The 21034-nt window shown below is 41.0% G+C and overlaps 2 protein-coding genes across 5 annotated transcripts in view; one reads left to right on the forward strand and one right to left on the reverse strand.

The window, feature by feature from the left end:
- The window catches only part of LOC144516443 (band 4.1-like protein 1), an 86158-nt gene extending 80072 nt beyond the window's left edge, over positions 1-6086 (forward strand). For all 3 annotated transcript variants that reach the window (XM_078247711.1, XM_078247712.1, XM_078247714.1), the window contains 5 exons: positions 603-662; positions 1553-1648; positions 2033-2113; positions 2215-2334; positions 2813-6086. In XM_078247711.1, the coding sequence (XP_078103837.1) occupies positions 603-662; positions 1553-1648; positions 2033-2113; positions 2215-2334; positions 2813-2818 (363 nt within the window). In that variant the 3' untranslated portion in view covers positions 2819-6086. The remainder of the gene's footprint in view (positions 1-602; positions 663-1552; positions 1649-2032; positions 2114-2214; positions 2335-2812) is intronic.
- Positions 6087-8256: 2170 nt separating this feature from the next.
- cntn4 (contactin 4) overlaps positions 8257-21034 on the reverse strand; it is a 163069-nt gene continuing 150291 nt past the window's right edge. Inside the window, exons 14-23 of one of the 2 annotated variants that reach the window (XM_078247710.1) lie at positions 17617-17734; positions 17022-17180; positions 15706-15855; positions 14953-15023; positions 12757-12991; positions 12341-12456; positions 11188-11374; positions 10983-11095; positions 10720-10888; positions 8257-10329 (exon numbers count right to left, since the gene is read on the reverse strand). In XM_078247710.1, coding sequence (XP_078103836.1) covers positions 10238-10329; positions 10720-10888; positions 10983-11095; positions 11188-11374; positions 12341-12456; positions 12757-12991; positions 14953-15023; positions 15706-15855; positions 17022-17180; positions 17617-17734 — 1410 coding nt within the window. In that variant the 3' untranslated portion in view covers positions 8257-10237. Of the gene's footprint in view, positions 10330-10719; positions 10889-10982; positions 11096-11187; positions 11375-12340; positions 12457-12756; positions 12992-14952; positions 15024-15705; positions 15856-17021; positions 17181-17616; positions 17738-21034 lie in introns of both variants that reach the window. The other variant, XM_078247709.1, reaches the window with a different exon arrangement.

The following is a 21034-nucleotide window of genomic DNA, read 5'->3' on the forward strand; positions in this document are numbered from 1 at the left end:
ATTAACGTATCAAATGACAACGTGAAAACTATTAGATGATGTAAAAGATGTCGCTCGTACAGAGAATTATCACCTGAATCTGCAGCTCCCCTCGGCTTTACTATTGTTCCTTCACTCTCAAACCTCTCATTGCCTTGTTTTCGGGTGCAGCAGGCTGCTGTTTTCAGAGAAAATGCTCTAAAAACCAACGGCACACTACCTGCTTAGCGCCAAACAGACAGGGAAACATAAAATTGCTCTTACATTTTTTGAGTGACCAGAACATAATTCCAAATGAAATACATGCTGATGTTGCTGCTGTAAATAAGTAACTGTTAGTTAACATGTTCACCAAAACCACTTTATAAGGTGATAGTATGTCTATTTGTGTTTTTATATTTTGGTCTGCTGCTCAAGTGCCCCCCCAAAAAAAGGCTGCTTTAAATAGATATGAAGTCCATCTGTGTGGCTGCCGCATTACTAAGGACTAATGTGTATTTCCAATAGGCTGATTGAAGTAATGTATGATCACCTATTGTATTTCTTTGATGTAGCTGGCCTTACTTCATATGAGGAAGTTAATAAAGACTCAGCCCACAAGTCTATTTCTCTCTCTCCTCTAGAACTATGGAGTCGTCAGCCCGCTGGAGGCTCCTGCCGCCCTCAAAGAAAATGGCTCCCCTGTAAGTATCTTCACAGAGGAAATACATTAGTGTGACAGCATGTGTGTGTGGCGGCGTATGAAGAAACTTATGCCATTGTGATATCGCTGTCCCCCTTTGGAACCTCGACTTTTACTGAATATGTGTAAAAAAAATGAACAATGTTTTTAAAAAAAAAAAAAAAAAGAACATCCGTGTGTCTGAGCATGTTTGCAGTACTGGTTGCCATGATACTTGTATTTTATGTCATAATAATGAAAATTTAGGCTAGATGAAATTTTTTTACTACCAGTGTTTGGAATAACTGATTATTTCTCACTTTTATTTTCTGTCAAAAGCTGAAATTCAAATTTTCAACAGAAAATCCTGCGTTACAAACTTCAAGGTTCCCTGTGGAGTTTTTGACCTTTCGCAGAGCTACGGAATCAATTTTCTATGAGTGGGTCCCCATTTTGTTTGTCCCACGCACGCCCACAAACAGTCGTGCCCGCGGGTGGCACGGTACACACTACTGCCAACGGTTTCACACTATTGTCAAGCTTTAAAGTATTTGTCATTGCCAAGTAATGTTTTACGAGAAAGCACAATGCGCTTTGGTGCAACTCCACCGGGCACCTTTTAATGACGTGGGCCTTTACCAGGAAAGGCCTAACAAAAGACAAATAATGTACAAAAATAATATAATAATTGGAAATGTATTGTTGGAATTGGACCAATACTGGGGGGGGGGGAAAGGTCAGGATATCTCTGGAAGTGAGTATCGTGTCAGAGCGCTCCAATTCACATCTGTGGTATTCACCCCAGCAGGTTGAGACCCCCTGGCTGCAACACTACTGTACATGTCCTATGAGTATGTGTGTGATAGTGTGTGTGTGTGTGTGTATGACTCCCCTCTAATGAATGTGCTGTAGGTAAAAGCTGGATCCCAGGGGAGGGAGTCTGTTGTGTCCCCGCTGACCATCACCGCTGAGAGCGTCACCTCAGCAACCACAACTCAAGTTACCAAGGTAACACTTTATCTGTTCCCATGGTTACAGTTTAATGACTGGAGCTTGGAGTCAGCCCACCATGTCTGTATCTTGTGGTACACTCCTAAAAATGTCTCATCCATCCCTCCTTGTCGACACATTGGAGTAGATGATTAACTAAAACTAATACATGTAATTAATTTGATTGTTTTTTTTTTTATTGACATATAGTAAATGATAAGGAACAATATATGTACGATTCAGTTCACAAAATGTAATGTACAGTAACAATGTTATGAACTCCAATAGGCTTTACAACAATACCTGTCTTTACTGAGACTTTGTCCTCCATGAAGTGACATTTTCAGTTGGTAATGAGCTTATGAGCCATTCAGTTTCTTTCTTTCTGTGTGTGTTCTGCAGACTGTGAAAGGAGGCTACTCAGAGACCAGAATCGAGAAACGGATTATAATCACAGGAGATGATGATGTGGACCAACATCAGGTGAGGAGGAGTACAGTAGGACAATGTTCCATAAGTAATAAGGCACAGGAAGCCAATATGTGAGGTTTATGACCCAATGCAATAATGCTTCATGTCCCCAGGCCCTCGCCATGGCAATCCAAGAGGCCAAGCAGCAGCACCCCGACATGCAGGTGACAAAAGCAGTGGTTATCAGGGAAACCGAGTCTCCCACTGAGGAGCTGCTGCAGCAGCAGGCAGAGGTATGTCAGACTGTCTGGTCATGTGATCAGAGTGCAGGTTACAAGATTACTATGCTTTGTATGCCAGGATGGATCGCTTACTGAATGGGGCTACCGGTCACAGGCCCAGGGGGTCAGAGGGCCTCTGCTTGAAGTAGCTGTTAACATTTCCAATTGTCTACCAAGAAACGCAAAACATCTACAAATAGATGCAAAATAACCACAAAGAGACACAACTGCAAATAGCACAAAGAGATACAAAACGTCCACACAGATACGAAAATGACTCAAAATGACTACAGAGACTCAAAACAACCCCAAAGAAAGGCAAAAATGACTACCAAGACCACAACCGTTTTGTGTCTCTTTCACTATGGGTGGCTTATCTATGTAGGAGTAGTGGGGGGCCTTCTATATTGTTGTGCCCATCGGCCCACCGTCTACTTTCCATCCACGTTCATGTGTGATTACTGATCTGTGTGTTATTGTCTCGTTGCAGTCCTGATCGGCCATGGTGGCTCCTGAGATGGGGGTACAGTAGAGGATCCTTCAGCTGTGTGTCTCCTGGCCTGCACTGCAGTACGCCACCTCCCAGATATGAGGACTCTCTACCCCGCCTGTGTAAACACCTACATGAGTACAGACTGCGTTCCATTAAGCAGTAGAACCTCCACTCTTGTCCCTTTAGACAAACCAACTGTGACTCGGCGCCTGACCCATCCCAGCCTCCCGCCTGTCCCGGCCCATCCCGTAGTGATGCAATATTGAAAGTGAAACCCGGGCAAAGCTTATTGAATTCACCTCTGTAAGAGTCATTTGTCCAAAACCTTACTTGTGTATTATTTAATCTAATACATTTTGACTCCTTTGAACCCTGTGGGTCATTTGAATCAATACAGCTCCAACCCCAAACTCCCCCCCCAAGTCCCCAAGTCCCCCAGCCCCCCAGCCCCAATACCCTTCCCTCACAAATGACTACTTTCACTTGTAAGGTCCCAAACATCTGTTGAACATGTAATGAATAAGATATGAGAGCAGTGGAGGGTTCAGTGAAAGGATGAGGACAGTGGTGGTGGTGGTGGTGGGGGGGCAGGGAGGTTGGTGGCAAGAGGCAAGAGGCAGCCTTTTGCTCTATGTTGCCACCTCCTGGCTGTGACACCTTCAGTATAATCAACAGCTGTCTTATTAGCTTTTTACATTTTTATCTATAGAGGATCTAATTTATGTCCAGTGTTTGCTTGTTTATGAAATATGTATAATATCAGATGATTATAATCTGCATGATTCAATAAAAAAAAAAAACAGCAGAGGGAATGAAAAATAATAATACACAGAGATGTCCACATTTGAAATCCAGAAGAAGCTCTGAGATGATGGGAGTGAGCACCTGCAGAGAAACTGTAAACAAATAAAAAAAAAACACTGGGCCAATGAGTAATGGACACATAGTGATGGTGATGGAGTCCACTGAAGAAGGACAGTTGTGTAACATTTCAGTGGACAGCTGGAGCTCTGCTTGGGTACCAGTCTCCAACGTACAAATATTACTGTCCACGTCCCATTCACTGTTACCGTTTTCATTTTGTGGTCAACTCGCCATCTGCATAAAGTCACATGTTTTGGGCACAGTTATAGGATATTTAGAGATATTTTAATATAAGTAATGTTTTATCTAATAAGTTTCAAAAAATGTGCTGATATGTTTTTATTGGACGTTTACTCTGAAACAGAGTTTGTATGTTATGCTTGTGTTTTTGGACATTTCAGTCTTCATGTGTGAACATGCTGAAACTTCTTATCTTGAAGAGCTTCATATATATTTGTCCTGTCACTTTGCTCGACGCTGTGTTTCACTGGAGATCTTACAAAGTTAATCAGAGAGATCTCACCCACAGCTAGAAAGTAGTTTTCCAAGTTGTGATGCCATGACAAAAAGAAAATGCAGTGAACTGGGGGGACGGGACTTTGTTTTGGTTTTGTTGTGCCTGTTACATCAGGCTGTAAGTATGCTGTTCATTCAACATTTAAAAGTCATTTGCGGTATAAACATATTCAACCAAGCGGCTTAAAACAGCAACTTCAAAAAGCAATTTGAAAAAAAAAAAAAGAAATAGATTTTCCTGTTTTGAATCATATGTGCATGTTCACAAACACTGCCTGAAATGTTTAAACACCACAAGATTGACATGGATACGTTTGTGTTTTCTGTTGGATTAACTCTTTTAAATTATGGTGTATGAGTTTGTAATTGTATTTATAGGAGTGGTGAATGTGAGGCTTGTGCTTTTCCTCCCTGTTTCTCTGTCACACAAAGCCGAGACTCCTAGCGTGACATACATGTCTTATCCACAGAACCCGTTGGCTGTCACATAACATATATCCTGGATGACTTTTAATAATATATTACTATGCATCACTTATCATACATATGTAAGAATCCCTCTGTTGGAGCCTAACCCATGTTAGCCCTGTTGCCATCATTGTTAACTTTGTGCTACTGTTAACCGAAGCAGTGAAGCGCGTTGCTCGTGAGATTTGCAATAAGCAGCCATTATTCCTATCTTCTGTCCTATAAAGGGAGAAAACTGTGAACTCTCATGTGTACCGAAACGTAACCAAAACCTATAACACAGACTAAGTGATACTCAAAGGAGCTTTTCCAACACTTGTGGCCATGGCTTTGTCACCCTCATCGTCTAATCCTCCCATCCCCTGACTTGAAACTGTCTACTTGCTGTTGATGTGTCTGAGTTACTGGACTGGTTATTTGTATATTCTATTTTTCTCCGTTTTATTTTCTCTGGTCATATGACACTGGACTGTTGTGAAGGCATTTGCTTGCAATGATAGCAGCACATATGTGTACTGTAAACTCTTAGGGAAAAAGACCTGTCTTTGCTGTAGTATTGGACACACTACTGATGGAAGAGAAACGACTGTAGACATCAGGAGACACGTGTACTGTGGGCGAGGTGGTGAGTTGAAGGATGGAGGGCCTGTATTTATATATAAATATCCATACTTCTGCATATTGTCCTGTAAACTATGTAGAAATTGACAGGAGCAGGGATGTGCTTTTAGGTTCATGAAATGAGGCAGTAAGTGTAACCCGAAGGACAGCAGTGCACTTGAAGTGTCACATGCATGGGTGCCTTATGTTTGGAGTTGTGGTTGTGGGATCAGGAGCAAAGTTATCAGTGCTCAGCTGAAAGGGCTGTTAATCACCACGAGGCAGATGCAGAAACAACCTCTCCTCTCAGTCCAAGGTGAAGTGGAGCGTTCTTGAAAATGAATTACTGCCTTGTAAAGAATGTTACATTGAGTGTAGTGACGAAGAAGTCTTTCTGAATCTGGACTGTTAAATCATTGAGTGAAATGAAAACATTCATGGGCCCCATTTACTTAGAAAATCAGCATAGTTCAGATTATAGATATGAGCTTTTTTTCTGAAAAGAGCATCAAACTGCTCCACTGTTTAGCCTCCACCTTCAATTCTCCACTGCATTTTGCTCTACATTCCCCTAGTGCTTGGTGGTGTGTATTTGCTGTATTTGCATTCAGTCTAAATGGAAAACATACACGCATAAATAAATGTCTCAGTATGATTCAAACACTGTCTCTGATTCCGAAAAAAGGGGAGAGGGATTTCACTTTGACGTGTTGCCTAAAATGAAGAAGTGAAACGTGGTAAAATGTATTCTTTTTTTTACTTATATGGCTTTCATGCATTTATAATTCATCATATGTAATAAATTGTTGTTTTTGTAATATAAGAGCAATGGGTAGTATTATTGTTTTTAGTGGAACAAAAGGAAAATTACCTTGTTTTGTACCGTCATCTTGTGGCCAAAATCTGCAAATGTAACTGGTTTTAAGTTTTTTTTTGTGTGCCGTTAGTGCCATCTAGTGTATTTTCTGCTTCACTTCACTCACCATATAAAAGGACTTTACACACACATAGAAATGCCATAGATTTTCAGCATTTATATGTTATGAAAAGAATGTTCAGACAAAAAAGTATACAGAAGATTGACCCCTTTTCCTTAAAGGAGCATTTCACAGATGTTACACATCAAATCAGTTTACTAGTCATGAGGAGTACTACTAAGCCAGTTGTATAATGTCTTCTGTGGCTCTGGGAGAGCATTGTCGAGTCTGTGAAAATAACCCCTGACGCTGTCATAGTGATGTCATACAGGGTTATCCCGGGTTGGGGTTTGGGACTGAAGACAGAAAGCCTGTGGCGTGGCCATTTACAATGCATGAAGACTCAAATAAAGAGTTGGCCACATGTTGCATTATGGGAAGCGTAGGAGTCAGTGTTTTTGGAACTTGACGCATACCAGGGACTAAAAGTTGGGATGTCTAGGCCTCTGCTTCTTCAATTTTGACAAGTGCAATAGTAAATTACTGGAGTACACATTTAATAAATTAAAAGTATCTACCCCCCTTAACTCAGATAATTTGTGCCATTTAATTCAGTTGGATGCTGAACAAATGCCAAAGCCATGAGGAAGAATATTTCCATAAATCAGTTCTCACATAGGCCATATGTATTGACGGATGGACCAACAGAGCTTGACATTGTTCTATAAATCAATAATCTTTATTAACACAGTATAAACAACAAACAGCAACAGAGGAAACCCTTGTGTAGAGCGTATATGGACAGTTGACCCAGTACATCTCAGAGGGGCTGACAGAAGCATAGACGTGGGGCTGATCATGATTCAGATTTCATGGTACAAATACAGTATACACAAACCTATCGGGTGCATGGACCTTGCATTTTCCTAAAGCCATTCAGTTGGTTTGCAGATGGACAGAAGAGAGAGAACAAAGTACAGTCATGCTGAGCAACAGTTAGCTACAGTATGAAACAGAGTTATTACATAAAAACCAATTAAATCATTTCTTTAGAAAGGTTTTTTTTTTTTATATAAATGATTTGAAGTGTACAAAACAGTATATTACACATTTCTTGATGCATGATTTTGAACAAGACCCAGTAGCCTACAGTACACTTCCCTTCAAAGTACAAACTACTTAACTGGATTACAAGCCAAATACAGACTGCAGTAGCACAGCAGTCCCACATGGCATCAGGAGACTATGGGAAAAGGAAAAAAAAAACAGCAGCATCGTCTTTTAATAAGAATACACACCTATAAAAATGCACCAGGCCTCATATATTGCCAATATCCCATGCGAACAGCAGAATGCCATTGCCAAACTAACCTTGGCAACTTCAGCATTGCACAAAGGATGCTGCCCCCGATCCCAACACATACAGCATCTATCAACACAGCAGCATGTAAACATTACCGCGGCTGCTTCATAGTTCTACATGTTTTCTAATATTTTTGATATACATATGATAAGTTAAGGCTCTTTAAGGACCTGAGGATTTTGAACATATGATGAGGCACACAGAAGGCAAAGAATAGCTGTAGACACAGGGCTAACCGAAAGAATGAGGAGCATGAGACAGCCACAAGGGTCTGGTCACTGGTGCAGCTCAATGGCCAAAGTAGAGGAGCCCCGGGGAGATGCTCTCCAAAACAGCATGGCATTATTTCTGGTAACAAGGTCAGTAACTATCACATGGATGGCTTTAAAGCAACACTAGAGAACTTTTCCTGCTTTGGTCCCCCTACAGGTTGGAAGCGGAATTGTCCATTACATTACATTGTCCAGTTCATTCGAACTACAGATCCGCTACCCGATCTGGCACACTTGCATAATGTAATGTAATGGACAATTATTCCGCTTCCAACCTGTAGGGGGACTGAAGCGGGAAAAGTTCTCTAGTGTTGCTTTAAGGACCCCATCGACTTTGACTTCTTGGTCACCTTCCCCAAGAGGACTGGCACCAAAAACATGGTATGCTAATGCATTAGCATTCAGCATGTTAAAGGACATGTTTGGCTTTTTTTTTTTGCCCGTGCCATATGTACGCTGAAAGAGTTATTGGCAGCTGTGATCAGTCCGTCTGTCCATGAAACGATCCCTTCCGAGTGCACTTATAATGTAATTTACAGTTCAGCGGAAGCTAATAAGAGACTTCAGCATTCTTCAGTTATTAAACTCAAGTGGGTATCTTTGTCAGGGTAGTGTAAGTATGTTTTGAATTGATAAGAGATTCAAAGATTTGGAATTTTAAGTTTATTGTCAGTGTATTATAGCCTCGTGAGACCGTCCTGATCTCGCGAGCTCCAGTTTTCCACTCGCAGATCAGTCTGGCATCTTGAGATAGAGAAAATTTGGAGCCGTTTGCCAAACGACTGACCAATCAGCGTTGGTTTTGAGGCGGGTTAGGTGTGACGCAACAGTTGTTTAGACTGTTCAGCCTAAACAACATGGCGGCTTCCTCGGATGAGATGAGCGTAGTTATCGCGCACGTTTTATCCGAATTAGAATGTATTCCTTCGTAGAAAGAAGAGCAAAAAACGGCACTGGAGGCTTTTCTCAGAGGAAAAAGATGTTTTTGCTCTTCTTCAGAAGTGTTCCGTGAAAACTTGGTGGGGATTGTCGTCGATGATGTTCATGTCACATACAAATGGTAAGTTTAAAAACGTTAACGTTAGCTACGTTACCTAACTTAATTGTATGTTAAACGATGGCATTAGAAGAACCGCAAGGTCCTTGAAGCCAAACTAACGCTAGCTACACTAACTTAGCTAGCTTCGTTGATCTGATTGGTTGATTTGGCCCGTCTATCACCAACATAGGTGGTGATAGACAGATGGTTTATCCAGTCAGCTAACCAGTATTTTCGCCCCTTCCCAAAAGTTCTCCAACGGAAAGTTCCCAGATGGATATGCCAAGCAAATGCGAAGCAATCCATCTGGCGGAGTCAGGTTAAGTGTATTATCCTAGCAACAAACTTACATGGGACTACCGGAATGTATCTCTCTGATGCTCCTCAGCAAGGAAATATTTGGAAACAAACACAAATAGGGGATTTTGTATTTTAAAAATAACCAGCTCTTTGGAAGAGAGCTACTTGATTTAGCTAACTCAGACTGCTACAGCCTCATGTTAGCCCCATCTTTTGCAGCGTAGTCGTACTGCAAAGGGCCAGTATGGACAGGAGGGATGATAACAAAGACACATAACTCAATGTACATTTGGTATGTAAGTATTGCATTAAGACAGACTTGACATTAATCCCAATTTATCCTATACGTAATTGATGACATGTAAAAATAAGATTAAAAAAAATTAAAGATTGCTAACTTGTTCCAGTTTGCTATAACTGTCCCAGTATGGTAATGCATTAGCATGTGCTGTCTAGAGACAGATGATTTTAAATGCTAATCCTCTCTTCAGTACAAACAACCATGTCGATGCAGTCCTTCGGGTAACACATTTGTGAAATATTGCAGAAACAGAAACATAGGGATGTAGCAGATAACAGTAAATAGTTCATTCACTTGAAGAAAACAAACTACTCTGATCTACAAGTATTATCTTATTTCAGAAGATCACAAGTACACTATCAAATCACATTGTTAACCTCCAGACTGGAACATTTGATGATGTTATTTGCCATGCACTTAATTGTTTTTCGCTCCAGTAAGCCCAGACTGATTTCAAATTGATGAAAGAAAAAATAAAATCTATAAAAGCTCAACATGTCATACAAAAAGATGCATATAAGACATTTTTCTTTTTTCTTTCTTTTTTCTTATGAAAGCTGCTTTGGTAACAACATAGTCACGACATCGCTCAATCTCCTTTACTTAGCCTGGGTGCTGAAGGGGGCTTCTTCCCTGTCATCTCAATGGCGTATTTTTTTTTATTTCTTCCTTCTGCCTCTAAAATCTAAATGAATGGACTAGTTACACCAGAGTGGGCTGTGTTTGTGTTCTGCCGTAGAGCTGTCTCCACATCAGATGCAACGTCTGCTGGGAGCTGTTTGTCATAAAGATGTCCGCGCTGTGAAAGACAGTGCTATTGTACTGAGGGCTGACAGAGTGGAGACCTTGGATGCTGAGCCGACTGCGTTGGGGCCTGAAAAGGTTTAGAAAAGAACAAGGCTGTTAGTCTGTTCGCTGTGGGGGGAAAAAACATATCGAGTTCTGCCATTTCATTTCTTTATTTGGCCGCCTCTTCAGCCTGCTTTAGTAATTATAAGCTGAAATGCTTGAGAGCTATTACTTGAGCAGCGGAACGAGATATTAAAAGTATTCCAAATAAATTGCTCAACTTTTCATGCAACGCTTGCATTATGGCATCACGTAGATGCCATAATTACACAAATGTCTCATGTAGCACATTATTTTCCCACTCTCTTTGTTCCTTTGGAGATGATGATCGCTAATCTGTTCTGGCAAGACGGCAGCAGGGGATTGAATTATTCAGCTCAGCCATGAGGGAGGCACTAACTAGCTCTCCACTGACCTGGTATCCTGGGGATGGTGATCTGCCTGCTACTGCTGCCTTCCCCTCCCTCTCCAAATGGCTTTATCTGGATGATATAATCCTCATCAGTGGGCAGGGCGAGCTCTACAGAGGTTGTGTTGGTTTCCATAACGTTGGGGTGGCTGTGTCGATTCTTCTTGTACAGCACCTGAGGACAAATGGTGCAAGTCAGGTCAAGAGTCAGGCATATAAGCAATAGCAACACAAACACAATTTTCTGATCAAACCAAGCGAGCGCTTACTTTGTAACCAGTGACCTCTGACTCATTCTCAAGAGCTTTGACCTGCTCCCAGTTCAATATAATCTTGGAGTTTGATGTGTTCCACATCACTTTAACCGGTGGCTGACTGGGTGCTGAGAGCAGAAAAACACATTATTCACCTCAAAGAAAAGCTGAACAGTGGCAAAGAGTGGCCGGTATAGTTATAATTAGATCTGATACTTACGTGGTTTCTTGGTGGTAACGTTGACCATGTTGCTAGGAGGTCCCGTTCCAGCAGTGTTATACGCCCTCACTGAGATGTAATATGTGGTGCTGCCTTTCACCCCGCGGATAATAGTAGACGTGTGATTTCCTACAGTCTTTTGCACACTGGCCGTGTCTTCCCTTTCACTTCTACTCCAGTACCTCACCTGAAAAGCAACAGGGCAGAACCACAGACGTGAATGCAGTAAACACAACAGACACCTTAAAAGCTTTCTGTTACACCCTGTCAATGAAGTGCAAACTGGCAACAAGGAGATGTGAACTCAACCGGATGGAAGATGTGAACTGATCTGAAAACAAGCTTCAGCAGCATGTCACCTCATGCACCTTTTGGCATCAGTTGTGCTCATCAGACATGTGTCATGGTTTAAGTGTTAAAGAGTGAGGTCAAATATGCAAAAGAAAAAAAAGGAAAACAAAGAAGAAAAGGAATAGGAAGAAAAAGAATCCTCAAAAGTCCCCTGCCATTAACTTCTGCTGAAAACAAATTTTCTTTGTCACAACGATTGTCAGGGCTGAAATAGCTGGCACACTTGACAGCACAGATATAATTTGTCTGTCCTCACAGGAATGGTTTGCTCAGGTCTTGCTCCTCTGTTGACTTTGAGTGGTCAACAATTTATAATTCTAGCACTTTATGCAACGCCTTTGTTCACATCTTGGATTTCAATAATGAGCTGAATTAAAATGACAAGAACTAACTGAGCGCAAAGCCAGTGTCTAAAACTGCTTTGTTGTGTGGATTAGAAGCTAAACGGTCTATCCCTTAGAGTTTTGCATCAGTACGCTAATCAGGGTGGTTACAGTACTTAGGTAAACAACAAGAGGAGCACAACTAAACCCACAGGCATGGGACTAGGCTGGACCATTATGCGTGCAGCAAGCTAGTATCTCCTATGCCCAAGGTGCATGAGCCTGAAACACTCATCAATAATAGAAGAGAACAAGATTCAACAGCATTAGTTGGCATGTGCACACGCACACACACACGCACACGCACACGCACACGCACAAACACAAACACAAACACACACACACACACACACACACACACACACACACACACACACACACACACACACACACACTATACAGGGTATTTCATTGCTCACCTCATAGCCCAGCACTCTTTTTTTGCTGGCATTCCAGGGCAAAGCTTTCCACGAAACTTCAATCTCGGATGCAGAGAGGCTCTTGGCACGGACCCTGGTGGGAGCTCGGCCAGGCTCTGGAGTTAATGTATAAAGACTCTGAATGATTTTAAATGTAACACTGAGCTTTGATGACCCCTCAAAGTAGTAACGTCAAAACAGTTTCAGAGCTATTTCTTTTATCCGAACAACAGAAGAAGGGAAGTATGGGGAAGACGTCTGCAAGTGCTGATAAAAGAAGGCTGGCTGCAGGATCACTGCTGCCACTGCTCATACCCTGGATGGATGTAGTCACGTACTGTACTCATGTATTAATGGTGGATGAGCAAGTATAGCTACTCCATCACATGTTGTGTATGAAATGTGATGATACGCACCTTCCTCAGCAGAGTAGATGGTGGTAACAGGTCCAAACGGCCCCTCCCCCTCATTGTTGTAAACACCGACCTTCACATGGAAAGGCGAGAAGGGCTGGATACTTTCATTTTTAAAGACATATCTGGATGCTTCAGCAGACGGTACGGCAGCCTGCATCCATCCTGTGGCACCATGGGGTCGAAACGCCAAAACGTAGCCAAAACCCGGCCCATTCTGTAGCTCCTCTGGAACCGGCTACAGAAAAAACACAATTTTAGCACTTCAAACTAATAATTTCCACGCAATTTTGTGCATAAGATCATTTTCTAATAAAAGAATCTCAATCTCAATTCTTAGTTAATGAATGCACTTTGGACAAAACATTTTGAAGACTAAACACCAAGAAGAAAGACATTCAATTTTTGAGGCAATGGCTTTGCCTCATATAACATGCTGTACACACAAGAACTATTACTGGACACATCCATTACACAGTACAGTGCACTCAGCATGATACCATAAACTCAGCTGTTGTCCAGACTGATAACATGCCTCGTACATTTATAGCTGCACACTTCCTTCTAATGGATAAACCTACCCTCTTCTCTTGTCCACTAATAGATAAATGGTCATATAAAATCACTTAATTTCACTTAATTAATTTCTTCGAAAAAGCCAAAAAGCACAATGTGAGTACATTTACATGCACACCAATATTCCACTATTATTCTGAATTTTATTCAAGTCATGTAAACAGCATATTCTGTTTGGATATTCCAAATAAGGCCTTTTTCCGAATTTAGCCGATTAAGCCATGTGGGATATTCTGGTATTATTCGTGTTTTAGAGGCATTCTTTGGACATGTATACAGCGCATTCGGAATATGCGTCTCAATCCGGGTTTTTATCGCAGTTTGCAATAGTTTACGGCCAGTTTTATGGCCTGTTTATGGTCAGCTCTGTGTGTTGCTATGGTTGTTGTACACAAACCAACCAGCAAACAGTTCAAGTGAGTCCGGCTGCGGTAGAGACGAATGCTCAAAAGAAAAGAAACACAGCTACTTTTAAACATTATGAAAGATTTGCATATCGACAGGTTTTTGGATATGCGTAAAAATAGCAACGGCAACCTTTTCAAAAAGGTGGTTGAAGGAATGAAAGAGGGACACCGTTTTTCACCAGTCGAACAACTTTGAAAAAAATCCCGTTTTGCACAGCTGAATGTACAAATAAACGGGAATATTAGTGGACTATTCACTTTCATTACCCATGTAAACAGCTTAGTCGGAATATTGTCTTTTTCGGAACAAGGGCAAAAATCCGGAATATTACGTGCATGTAAACGTAGTCACTGTTAGCACATGTAATTTTGTTTCTATTTTCGTTGTATGTTGTACTAATGTATTTCATTATTATTGTATAAGTTTATTGTGTTTTGCTACATGTGCAGCTAAAGTAAACTGATCTTTCCCTCTAGTGCCACCATCAGGCCAAGATCTGAACTCTCAACGGAAGATTTCTCATTATATAATGGCAGAATTTCAGGGGGGTTAAGCCCATTGGACATTAATGACCCCAAGGCATTTTGCACTACTGCCACTGTCAGGACTAAAGCCCAACTACATGTAACACATTAAACGTGTAAGCACAAGTCAAGTTGTGAATTGTAAAAATTAAAAATACAACACTGCACCTCTGCTTTTATTTCCAAAGGAAAATATGCCTCAGGAATTTTGAGGGCTGAGGCAGAATTGCGGCTTTGTTAAGCAAAAGTTAGACTTTAATTGAACTCTTGCATATTGAAACATCAACACTGATTCTGTAAAACGTTTCACAGCAGGGGGCTGATGACTTTGATCAGCATGAATAAATATAAGCTTTTGGAGCTGGACTGATATGCAGGGCCTTTGTAGGAAACAAATATAAAAGAAAGGCAGAAAAAAAGAAAGACAAAACGAAAGAAAGGGAATTTCTTTTGAAAAAAGTAAGGATTTTAAAGAAACCATTGAGTTTAATTATCTTATTGAAACCTCAAAGGCATTTTTCTTTCCCCTAGGGTGACAGCAGCAGTTATTGCCTCTCTGTTCTTAAAAATGAAATGCCATACATTAAGCCGTTGAGCTGTTATTAATGAAACAGAGGCCCAGATCAACAGAGAATAATGACGCCTGGCTCCCTCCTCCATGGGTGAGGGGGTCCTGAGCAAGCTTGCTTACCTCCCATGTGATGACTAATTCGGAGCGACTGCCACCGCCTCCACTGACGTTGGCGGGTGTGACCTTCGGAGCTGGAGGAAGAAGACAGATCAGCTTAGCCCTAATGACTTCACACAAAGCTAAAAAGGAACTTATAATCGTTTTCCATGTTAGTACTTTCCCACTGCAGAGAGAGGTAACTTTTTGACATATTTGAACTTCAACATCCAGAAATCCATTAAGACATCAGCAAACCTCTCACAGCTGAGCCCTGTTTGCAGACGTGGCCAGCCTGTGATGCTTTTTATACCAAAAAATACCAAAGGGGCAAGACAAAGACACACAAAGGATCTAACCTTGTCGAATCCAGCTCTCTCTGGGTACATTATTGATTGCTACTTTTTTAGAGATGACTTAAGGTTCAATTTGAATAGAATTTCAGTTTTTTTGTGGCAAAGAACTGACCACACCCAACACCAAATCTAGAACCAAAACTGTGGAACCTTCATTTGAGCTTTTGTTGTTTGTTTTGTTTTGGGAAATATGCTTGCTAAGAGTTCAATAGGAAGATTGACACCAGTCTTATATGCGAGAGTAGTATCGATCTTCTCATCTGACGCTTGGTAGGAAAATGTTGGAACTATTCTTTTCAGAAAATGAAACAAATTAGGTAAATCACATTACTTTTGGAAGGGAAGAACAAACAAACATGACATACATTTAAAAAAAAAAAAAGGCATAAGAAAAGTTTTGGTATGCTCATGCAGTACATACAGGTCCCTTTTGTCCTTGCTTGTTTAGATGGCTTGCTGGGCTCGCCGGTCCCGATGGTGTTGCTGGCCAGGACTCGAAACTCATACTCCACCCAAGGGCTCAGGTCTATTACTGTAGCTGTCATCCGGTGGCCCCCCACCACCTCAGGAACTGGCATAAAACACAGAGTGTCCCCTTCAGTATAACAAAGACTTTGTGTGTGTGTGTGTTTGTGCGTGTGTGCGTGTGTGTGTGTGTGTGTGTGTGTGTGTGTGTGTGTGTGTGTCAACTTAGCATCAGCAGCAGAGTGTCCTCCAGGCTGACAGACCTGGTAGGACTCCACCACAGGTAGGCTACATAGGACAGGTGTAATCCCTCACAAGGACACATAATGCACACGCTAAAGGTGCTGACACACAAAGCAGACGGGAAAGAATCAGTGGCTACGAAAGGCCCACTGTGGCTTCGTCTCGCGTCTCCTCTCGTCGTCACGTACGTTCTGCGCCTGCTTGAGAGGAAATAACTTCGGCTGAAAAAAGAAGACGAGGGCTGACCGGGGCCGATGAGTAGCGCAGGTGCGTGATGCACCGCAACAACTAGAGCGACGGACGCTTACGACAATCTCCTTGGTGTGTCAGCACCTTAACTAAAAAAAACAATAGACAAATCACATATAAAGAAATATACTGACTATTTCTACACTATACAACACTATATATACTGACTAACTGACTATACACTACTAACTTTCTAGTTTGAAGATATTTCTTTAGCTCTCTAGTAATATACAATAAAAATCACAATGATGCACAACATATAGAAAAAAGAATTCCACTAGAAATGACAAAAACTCTTTCTTCTGTTGAAGGAGGAGCTCGGTCTACCTGCAAGGTCCTAATTGTGTTATGTTTCAAATATATGATCGTGATGTGGTAAATCAATGGGGCCAGTAAAACTATCTTAGATCTAAGTGTCCTTAATTCACAAAAATATCAATAGAACAAGGTATACAGTATGACATAAATGCACATTGTACCAATCATGCGTGAATGCTGAGCCCCATTAAGAGAGGATGTGGGAGAAAATTACACCGCTGCTATCACTTAACTGCACTATCAAATTACACCCTTGGCAACAAGCTTCATCTTCATGATGACATCCATGTTTCAGGATTCCCAGGAGTCCGATAAACTGGCGGTCAATGGTCATGCTACAATTGCGTACCATTTGGGGCTGGGTAAAAATTACATCTTCAATATTCTCACAGGCGAGGCAAAATGAAGAGCGGCCCCCTCCATGTGATTGGAGGAGGCCACGGCTGGATGGAGAGAGCTTACCTGTGGTGACAGCCTGCCACCCGAGGGAAAATGGCGTCCTGGCCTGGATGGTGTATGCCGTAATTGGACTGTGATTATCGGGACCAGGCCTCCAGGACAGAGAGGCTGTGGTATCAGTGATTTCTTCTACATGGATGCTGGTAGGGGGCCCCGGGGGACCTGATAGATGGCATAGCCAGGCAGCAAAGAGGAGAGAAAGATAGAGAGACAGACGGAGGAAGATGAGCGAATGGAAGGAAATGTAAATTGGGAAGAGATGGGTTGCAGTGATTTTAGCACCTGCAGCTACTGTAGCGAAGTCAGTGAAACCTTTGGGAGCTATTGGGTATAATTAGACATACATTTCCTGTAAACCTTGAAGAGAGACATTTTTTTATTAGCCTCCCTTTTCGTTCTATCCTTTTATGTCTTTATCAGTGAGGCACAGCCAGTCACAGTAAACTTGAATCACTAACAAACTCCTTATTTCTTCAGCAGTAGACGAAAGATAAATATTCTGTTTTCAAACCTTAAACACTGCTGGTCAGTAGCCATTTTGAATTGAAGCATGTTTATTGTCAGTTAAAGCAAAAGCAGAATGAGCGTTGTGACTCACCTCTGACAACCAAGTCGACAGCAATGGAAATGCTGTCCACCTTCGTTTGCACGGCACACGTGTACTTCCCTGCATGCCTCAGCTGGATATTTCGAATCATAATGTCTCCTGCCGAATGCTGCTGTCATTCAACACACCCACACACCCACACACACACACACACACACACAAACAAAGAGTTCCATAAGCAACATGGAAAGCCTCCAGCTATTGTAATTCAAGAACAATACTGACTTTTCAGCCACATGGGAACAAAACCAGCTGAACAGAAAGCTAATTCTCATGTATGTATATCTTGAAAAATAAATCCACAATTGCTCATGCAGCCTTTCTTTCCATATTCTAAAAATGACACAGAAATACCTCTCCATATTGGGCACGCTTCATGCCTTTATTTTGTCACTCTAATTGCAGAAATGTACCTGCTCAAATAGCTTGATTTTGGTATAGAGCAGTATAGTTAGTTCTTTAACGGAGCCTTTTATTCCATCTCTAATTGCAATTCCCACTCCTACATTATCATTTCATCAGAGCAGAGGAGAGTAGGTTCTGTAATAAGTTAAACATGCAGAAAGCTGTGGCACAATGGCAGTACGAATTCTATGGAGAGGCTGGTAGCTTAACAAGTGTAAACAAAGTGTAGATACACAGTACAGCAATTCATTAGTGAGAGAAGACTGTAAATTATCATATAAGAAGCAGTTTTTGAAAGAGCCTTGAATTGTTGTTTTTCGAAAAAAAAATGAGCCAGCGTATCACATGACGAGATGTAAACTGCAAACCTTTGAAATTATACAGTGGCTGACTGAGACTGGTTGCAGGGTGTGTATGGAAATTTTATTTTAAAATAAACCACAGGCAGCAATTTTCTGCCCATAAATAATATACTTGAAACAAACATTCCCTCTGCACTGCGGTTGAATTTATTATGACCCTGCTAAAAGAAGAAAAGGTATAGTATTGATGTACCAATGAATCTTCAGTCACCTCTTGACCTTTATTCAATGAAATCTCTGAAGAGGGTTGAAAAATAAATCAAGTCTTGTATGTAGCAGAAGAGCACAGTCACACTCATGAAATGAGCGTTCTTCAACACACCACAATACGTTTGGTTTTTCCTGATTAATAAAAGCTGGGACAGTAGACAGGTTTCCAAACGACGTCATCATCGGATGACTGAAAGCTTATAGATAATTTAAAGTGTCACAAAGGGGGGAAAAAAAGTCTGTTTTCATGATTCTGTGTGGCTGATGAATACATAATTCTGAACACACATATAAAAGCCTGTATTGAGAGTTTCAAATGAGTGAAACTTGCCTGTATACACTGCAGGTATCTAATGAGGTTTAGCGCTAACGTAGCCTACCATAGCTGGCATAAATCTAGTGTTGATGGTGAAAAAGTTCATACAGTGTTACAAATGAGGGAGCTTTTATGCTCTTAATTTTATATATGCTAAAGTTACTTTTATTTTGTTATGCTAATGTTAACGTGTTTGAGACACACACAGGTGATTCCTAACTACCCACAGGAGCTAACTTCGTATGGTCTTGGTAATCGTTATCACTGCTGCTAGTCGCTGTTTCTCACTGGAAATCCAATCATGTTAGCTAGGTGCTGTAGATTTGATAGATGTCTATCAAAGTGTGGCATGTATTTAAAAAGTTATAGAAATGCGAGGTTGAGTAACACATTCAATTTTACTATTTGTTTTCAGCACGTCTATTTTCAAATCGTAAAAATGTCCATTTACTGGATAAATTATCATGAAATTGTGGCAACTTGATTTTAAAGGTCCCATGACATGTTGCTTTTTGGATGCTTTTATATAGGCCTCAGTGGTCCCCTAATACTGTATCTGAAGTCTCTTTTATATAGGCCTTAGTGGTCCCCTAATACTGTATCTGAAGTCTCTTTTATATAGGCCTCAGTGGTCTCCTAATACTGTATCTGAAGTCTCTTTTATATAGGCCTTAGTGGTCCCCTAATACTGTATCTGAAGTCTCTTTTATATAGACCTTAGTGGTCCCCTAATACTGTATCTGAAGTCTCTTTTATATAGGCCTTAGTGTTCCCCTAATACTGTATCTGAAGTCTCTTTTATATAGGCCTTAGTGTTCCCCTAATACTGTATCTGAAGTCTCTTTTATATAGGCCTCAGTGGTCCCCTAATACTGTATCTGAAGTCTCTTTTATATAGACCTTAGTGGTCCCCTAATACTGTATCTGAAGTCTCTTTTATATAGACCTTAGTGTTCCCCTAATACTGTATCTGAAGTCTCTTTTATATAGGCCTTAGTGGTCCCCTAATACTGTATCTGAAGTCTCTTTTATATAGGCCTTAGTGGTCCCCTAATACTGTATCTGAAGTCTCTTTTATATAGGCCTTAGTGGTCCCCTAATACTGTATCTGAAGTCTCTTTTATATAGGCCTCAGTGGTCTCCTAATACTGTATCTGAAGTCTCTTTTATATAGGCCTTAGTGGTCCCCCTAATACTGTATCTGAAGTCTCTTTTATATAGACCTTAGTGGTCCCCTAATACTGTATCTGAAGTCTCTTTTATATAGACCTTAGTGTTCCCCTAATACTGTATCTGAAGTCTCTTTTATATAGACCTTAGTGTTCCCCTAATACTGTATCTGAAGTCTCTTTTATATAGGCCTCAGTGGTCCCCTAATACTGTATCTGAAGTCTCTTTTATATAGGCCTCAGTGGTCCCCTAATACTGTATCTGAAGTCTCTTTTATATAGACCTTAGTGTTCCCCTAATACTGTATCTGAAGTCTCTTTTATATAGGCCTTAGTGGTCCCCTAATACTGTATCTGAAGTCTCTTTTATATAGGCCTTAGTGGTCCCCTAATACTGTATCTGAAGTCTCTTTTATATAGACCTTAGTGGTCCCCTAATACTGTATCTGAAGTCTCTTTTATATAGGCCTTAGTGGTCCCCCTAATACTGTATCTGAAGTCTCTTTTATATAGGCCTTAGTGGTCCCCTAATACTGTATCTGAAGTCTCTTTTATATAGACCTTAGTGGTCACCCTAATACTGTATCTGAAGTCTCTTTTATATAGACCTTAGTGGTCCCCTAATACTGTATCTGAAGTCTCTTTTATATAGGCCTTAGTGGTCCCCTAATACTGTATCTGAAGTCTCTTTTATATAGACCTTAGTGGTCCCCCTAATACTGTATCTGAAGTCTCTTTTATATAGGCCTTAGTGGTCCCCTAATACTGTATCTGAAGTCTCTTTTATATAGACCTTAGTGGTCCCCCTAATACTGTATCTGAAGTCTCTTTTATATAGGCCTTAGTGGTCCCCTAATACTGTATCTGAAGTCTCTTTTATATAGGCCTTAGTGGTCCCCTAATACTGTATCTGAAGTCTCTTTCCTGAAATTCAGCCTTGGTGCAGA

The sequence above is a fragment of the Sander vitreus genome, chromosome 4, assembly GCF_031162955.1.
Source record: "Sander vitreus isolate 19-12246 chromosome 4, sanVit1, whole genome shotgun sequence".
Classification (NCBI taxonomy): domain Eukaryota; kingdom Metazoa; phylum Chordata; class Actinopteri; order Perciformes; family Percidae; genus Sander; species Sander vitreus.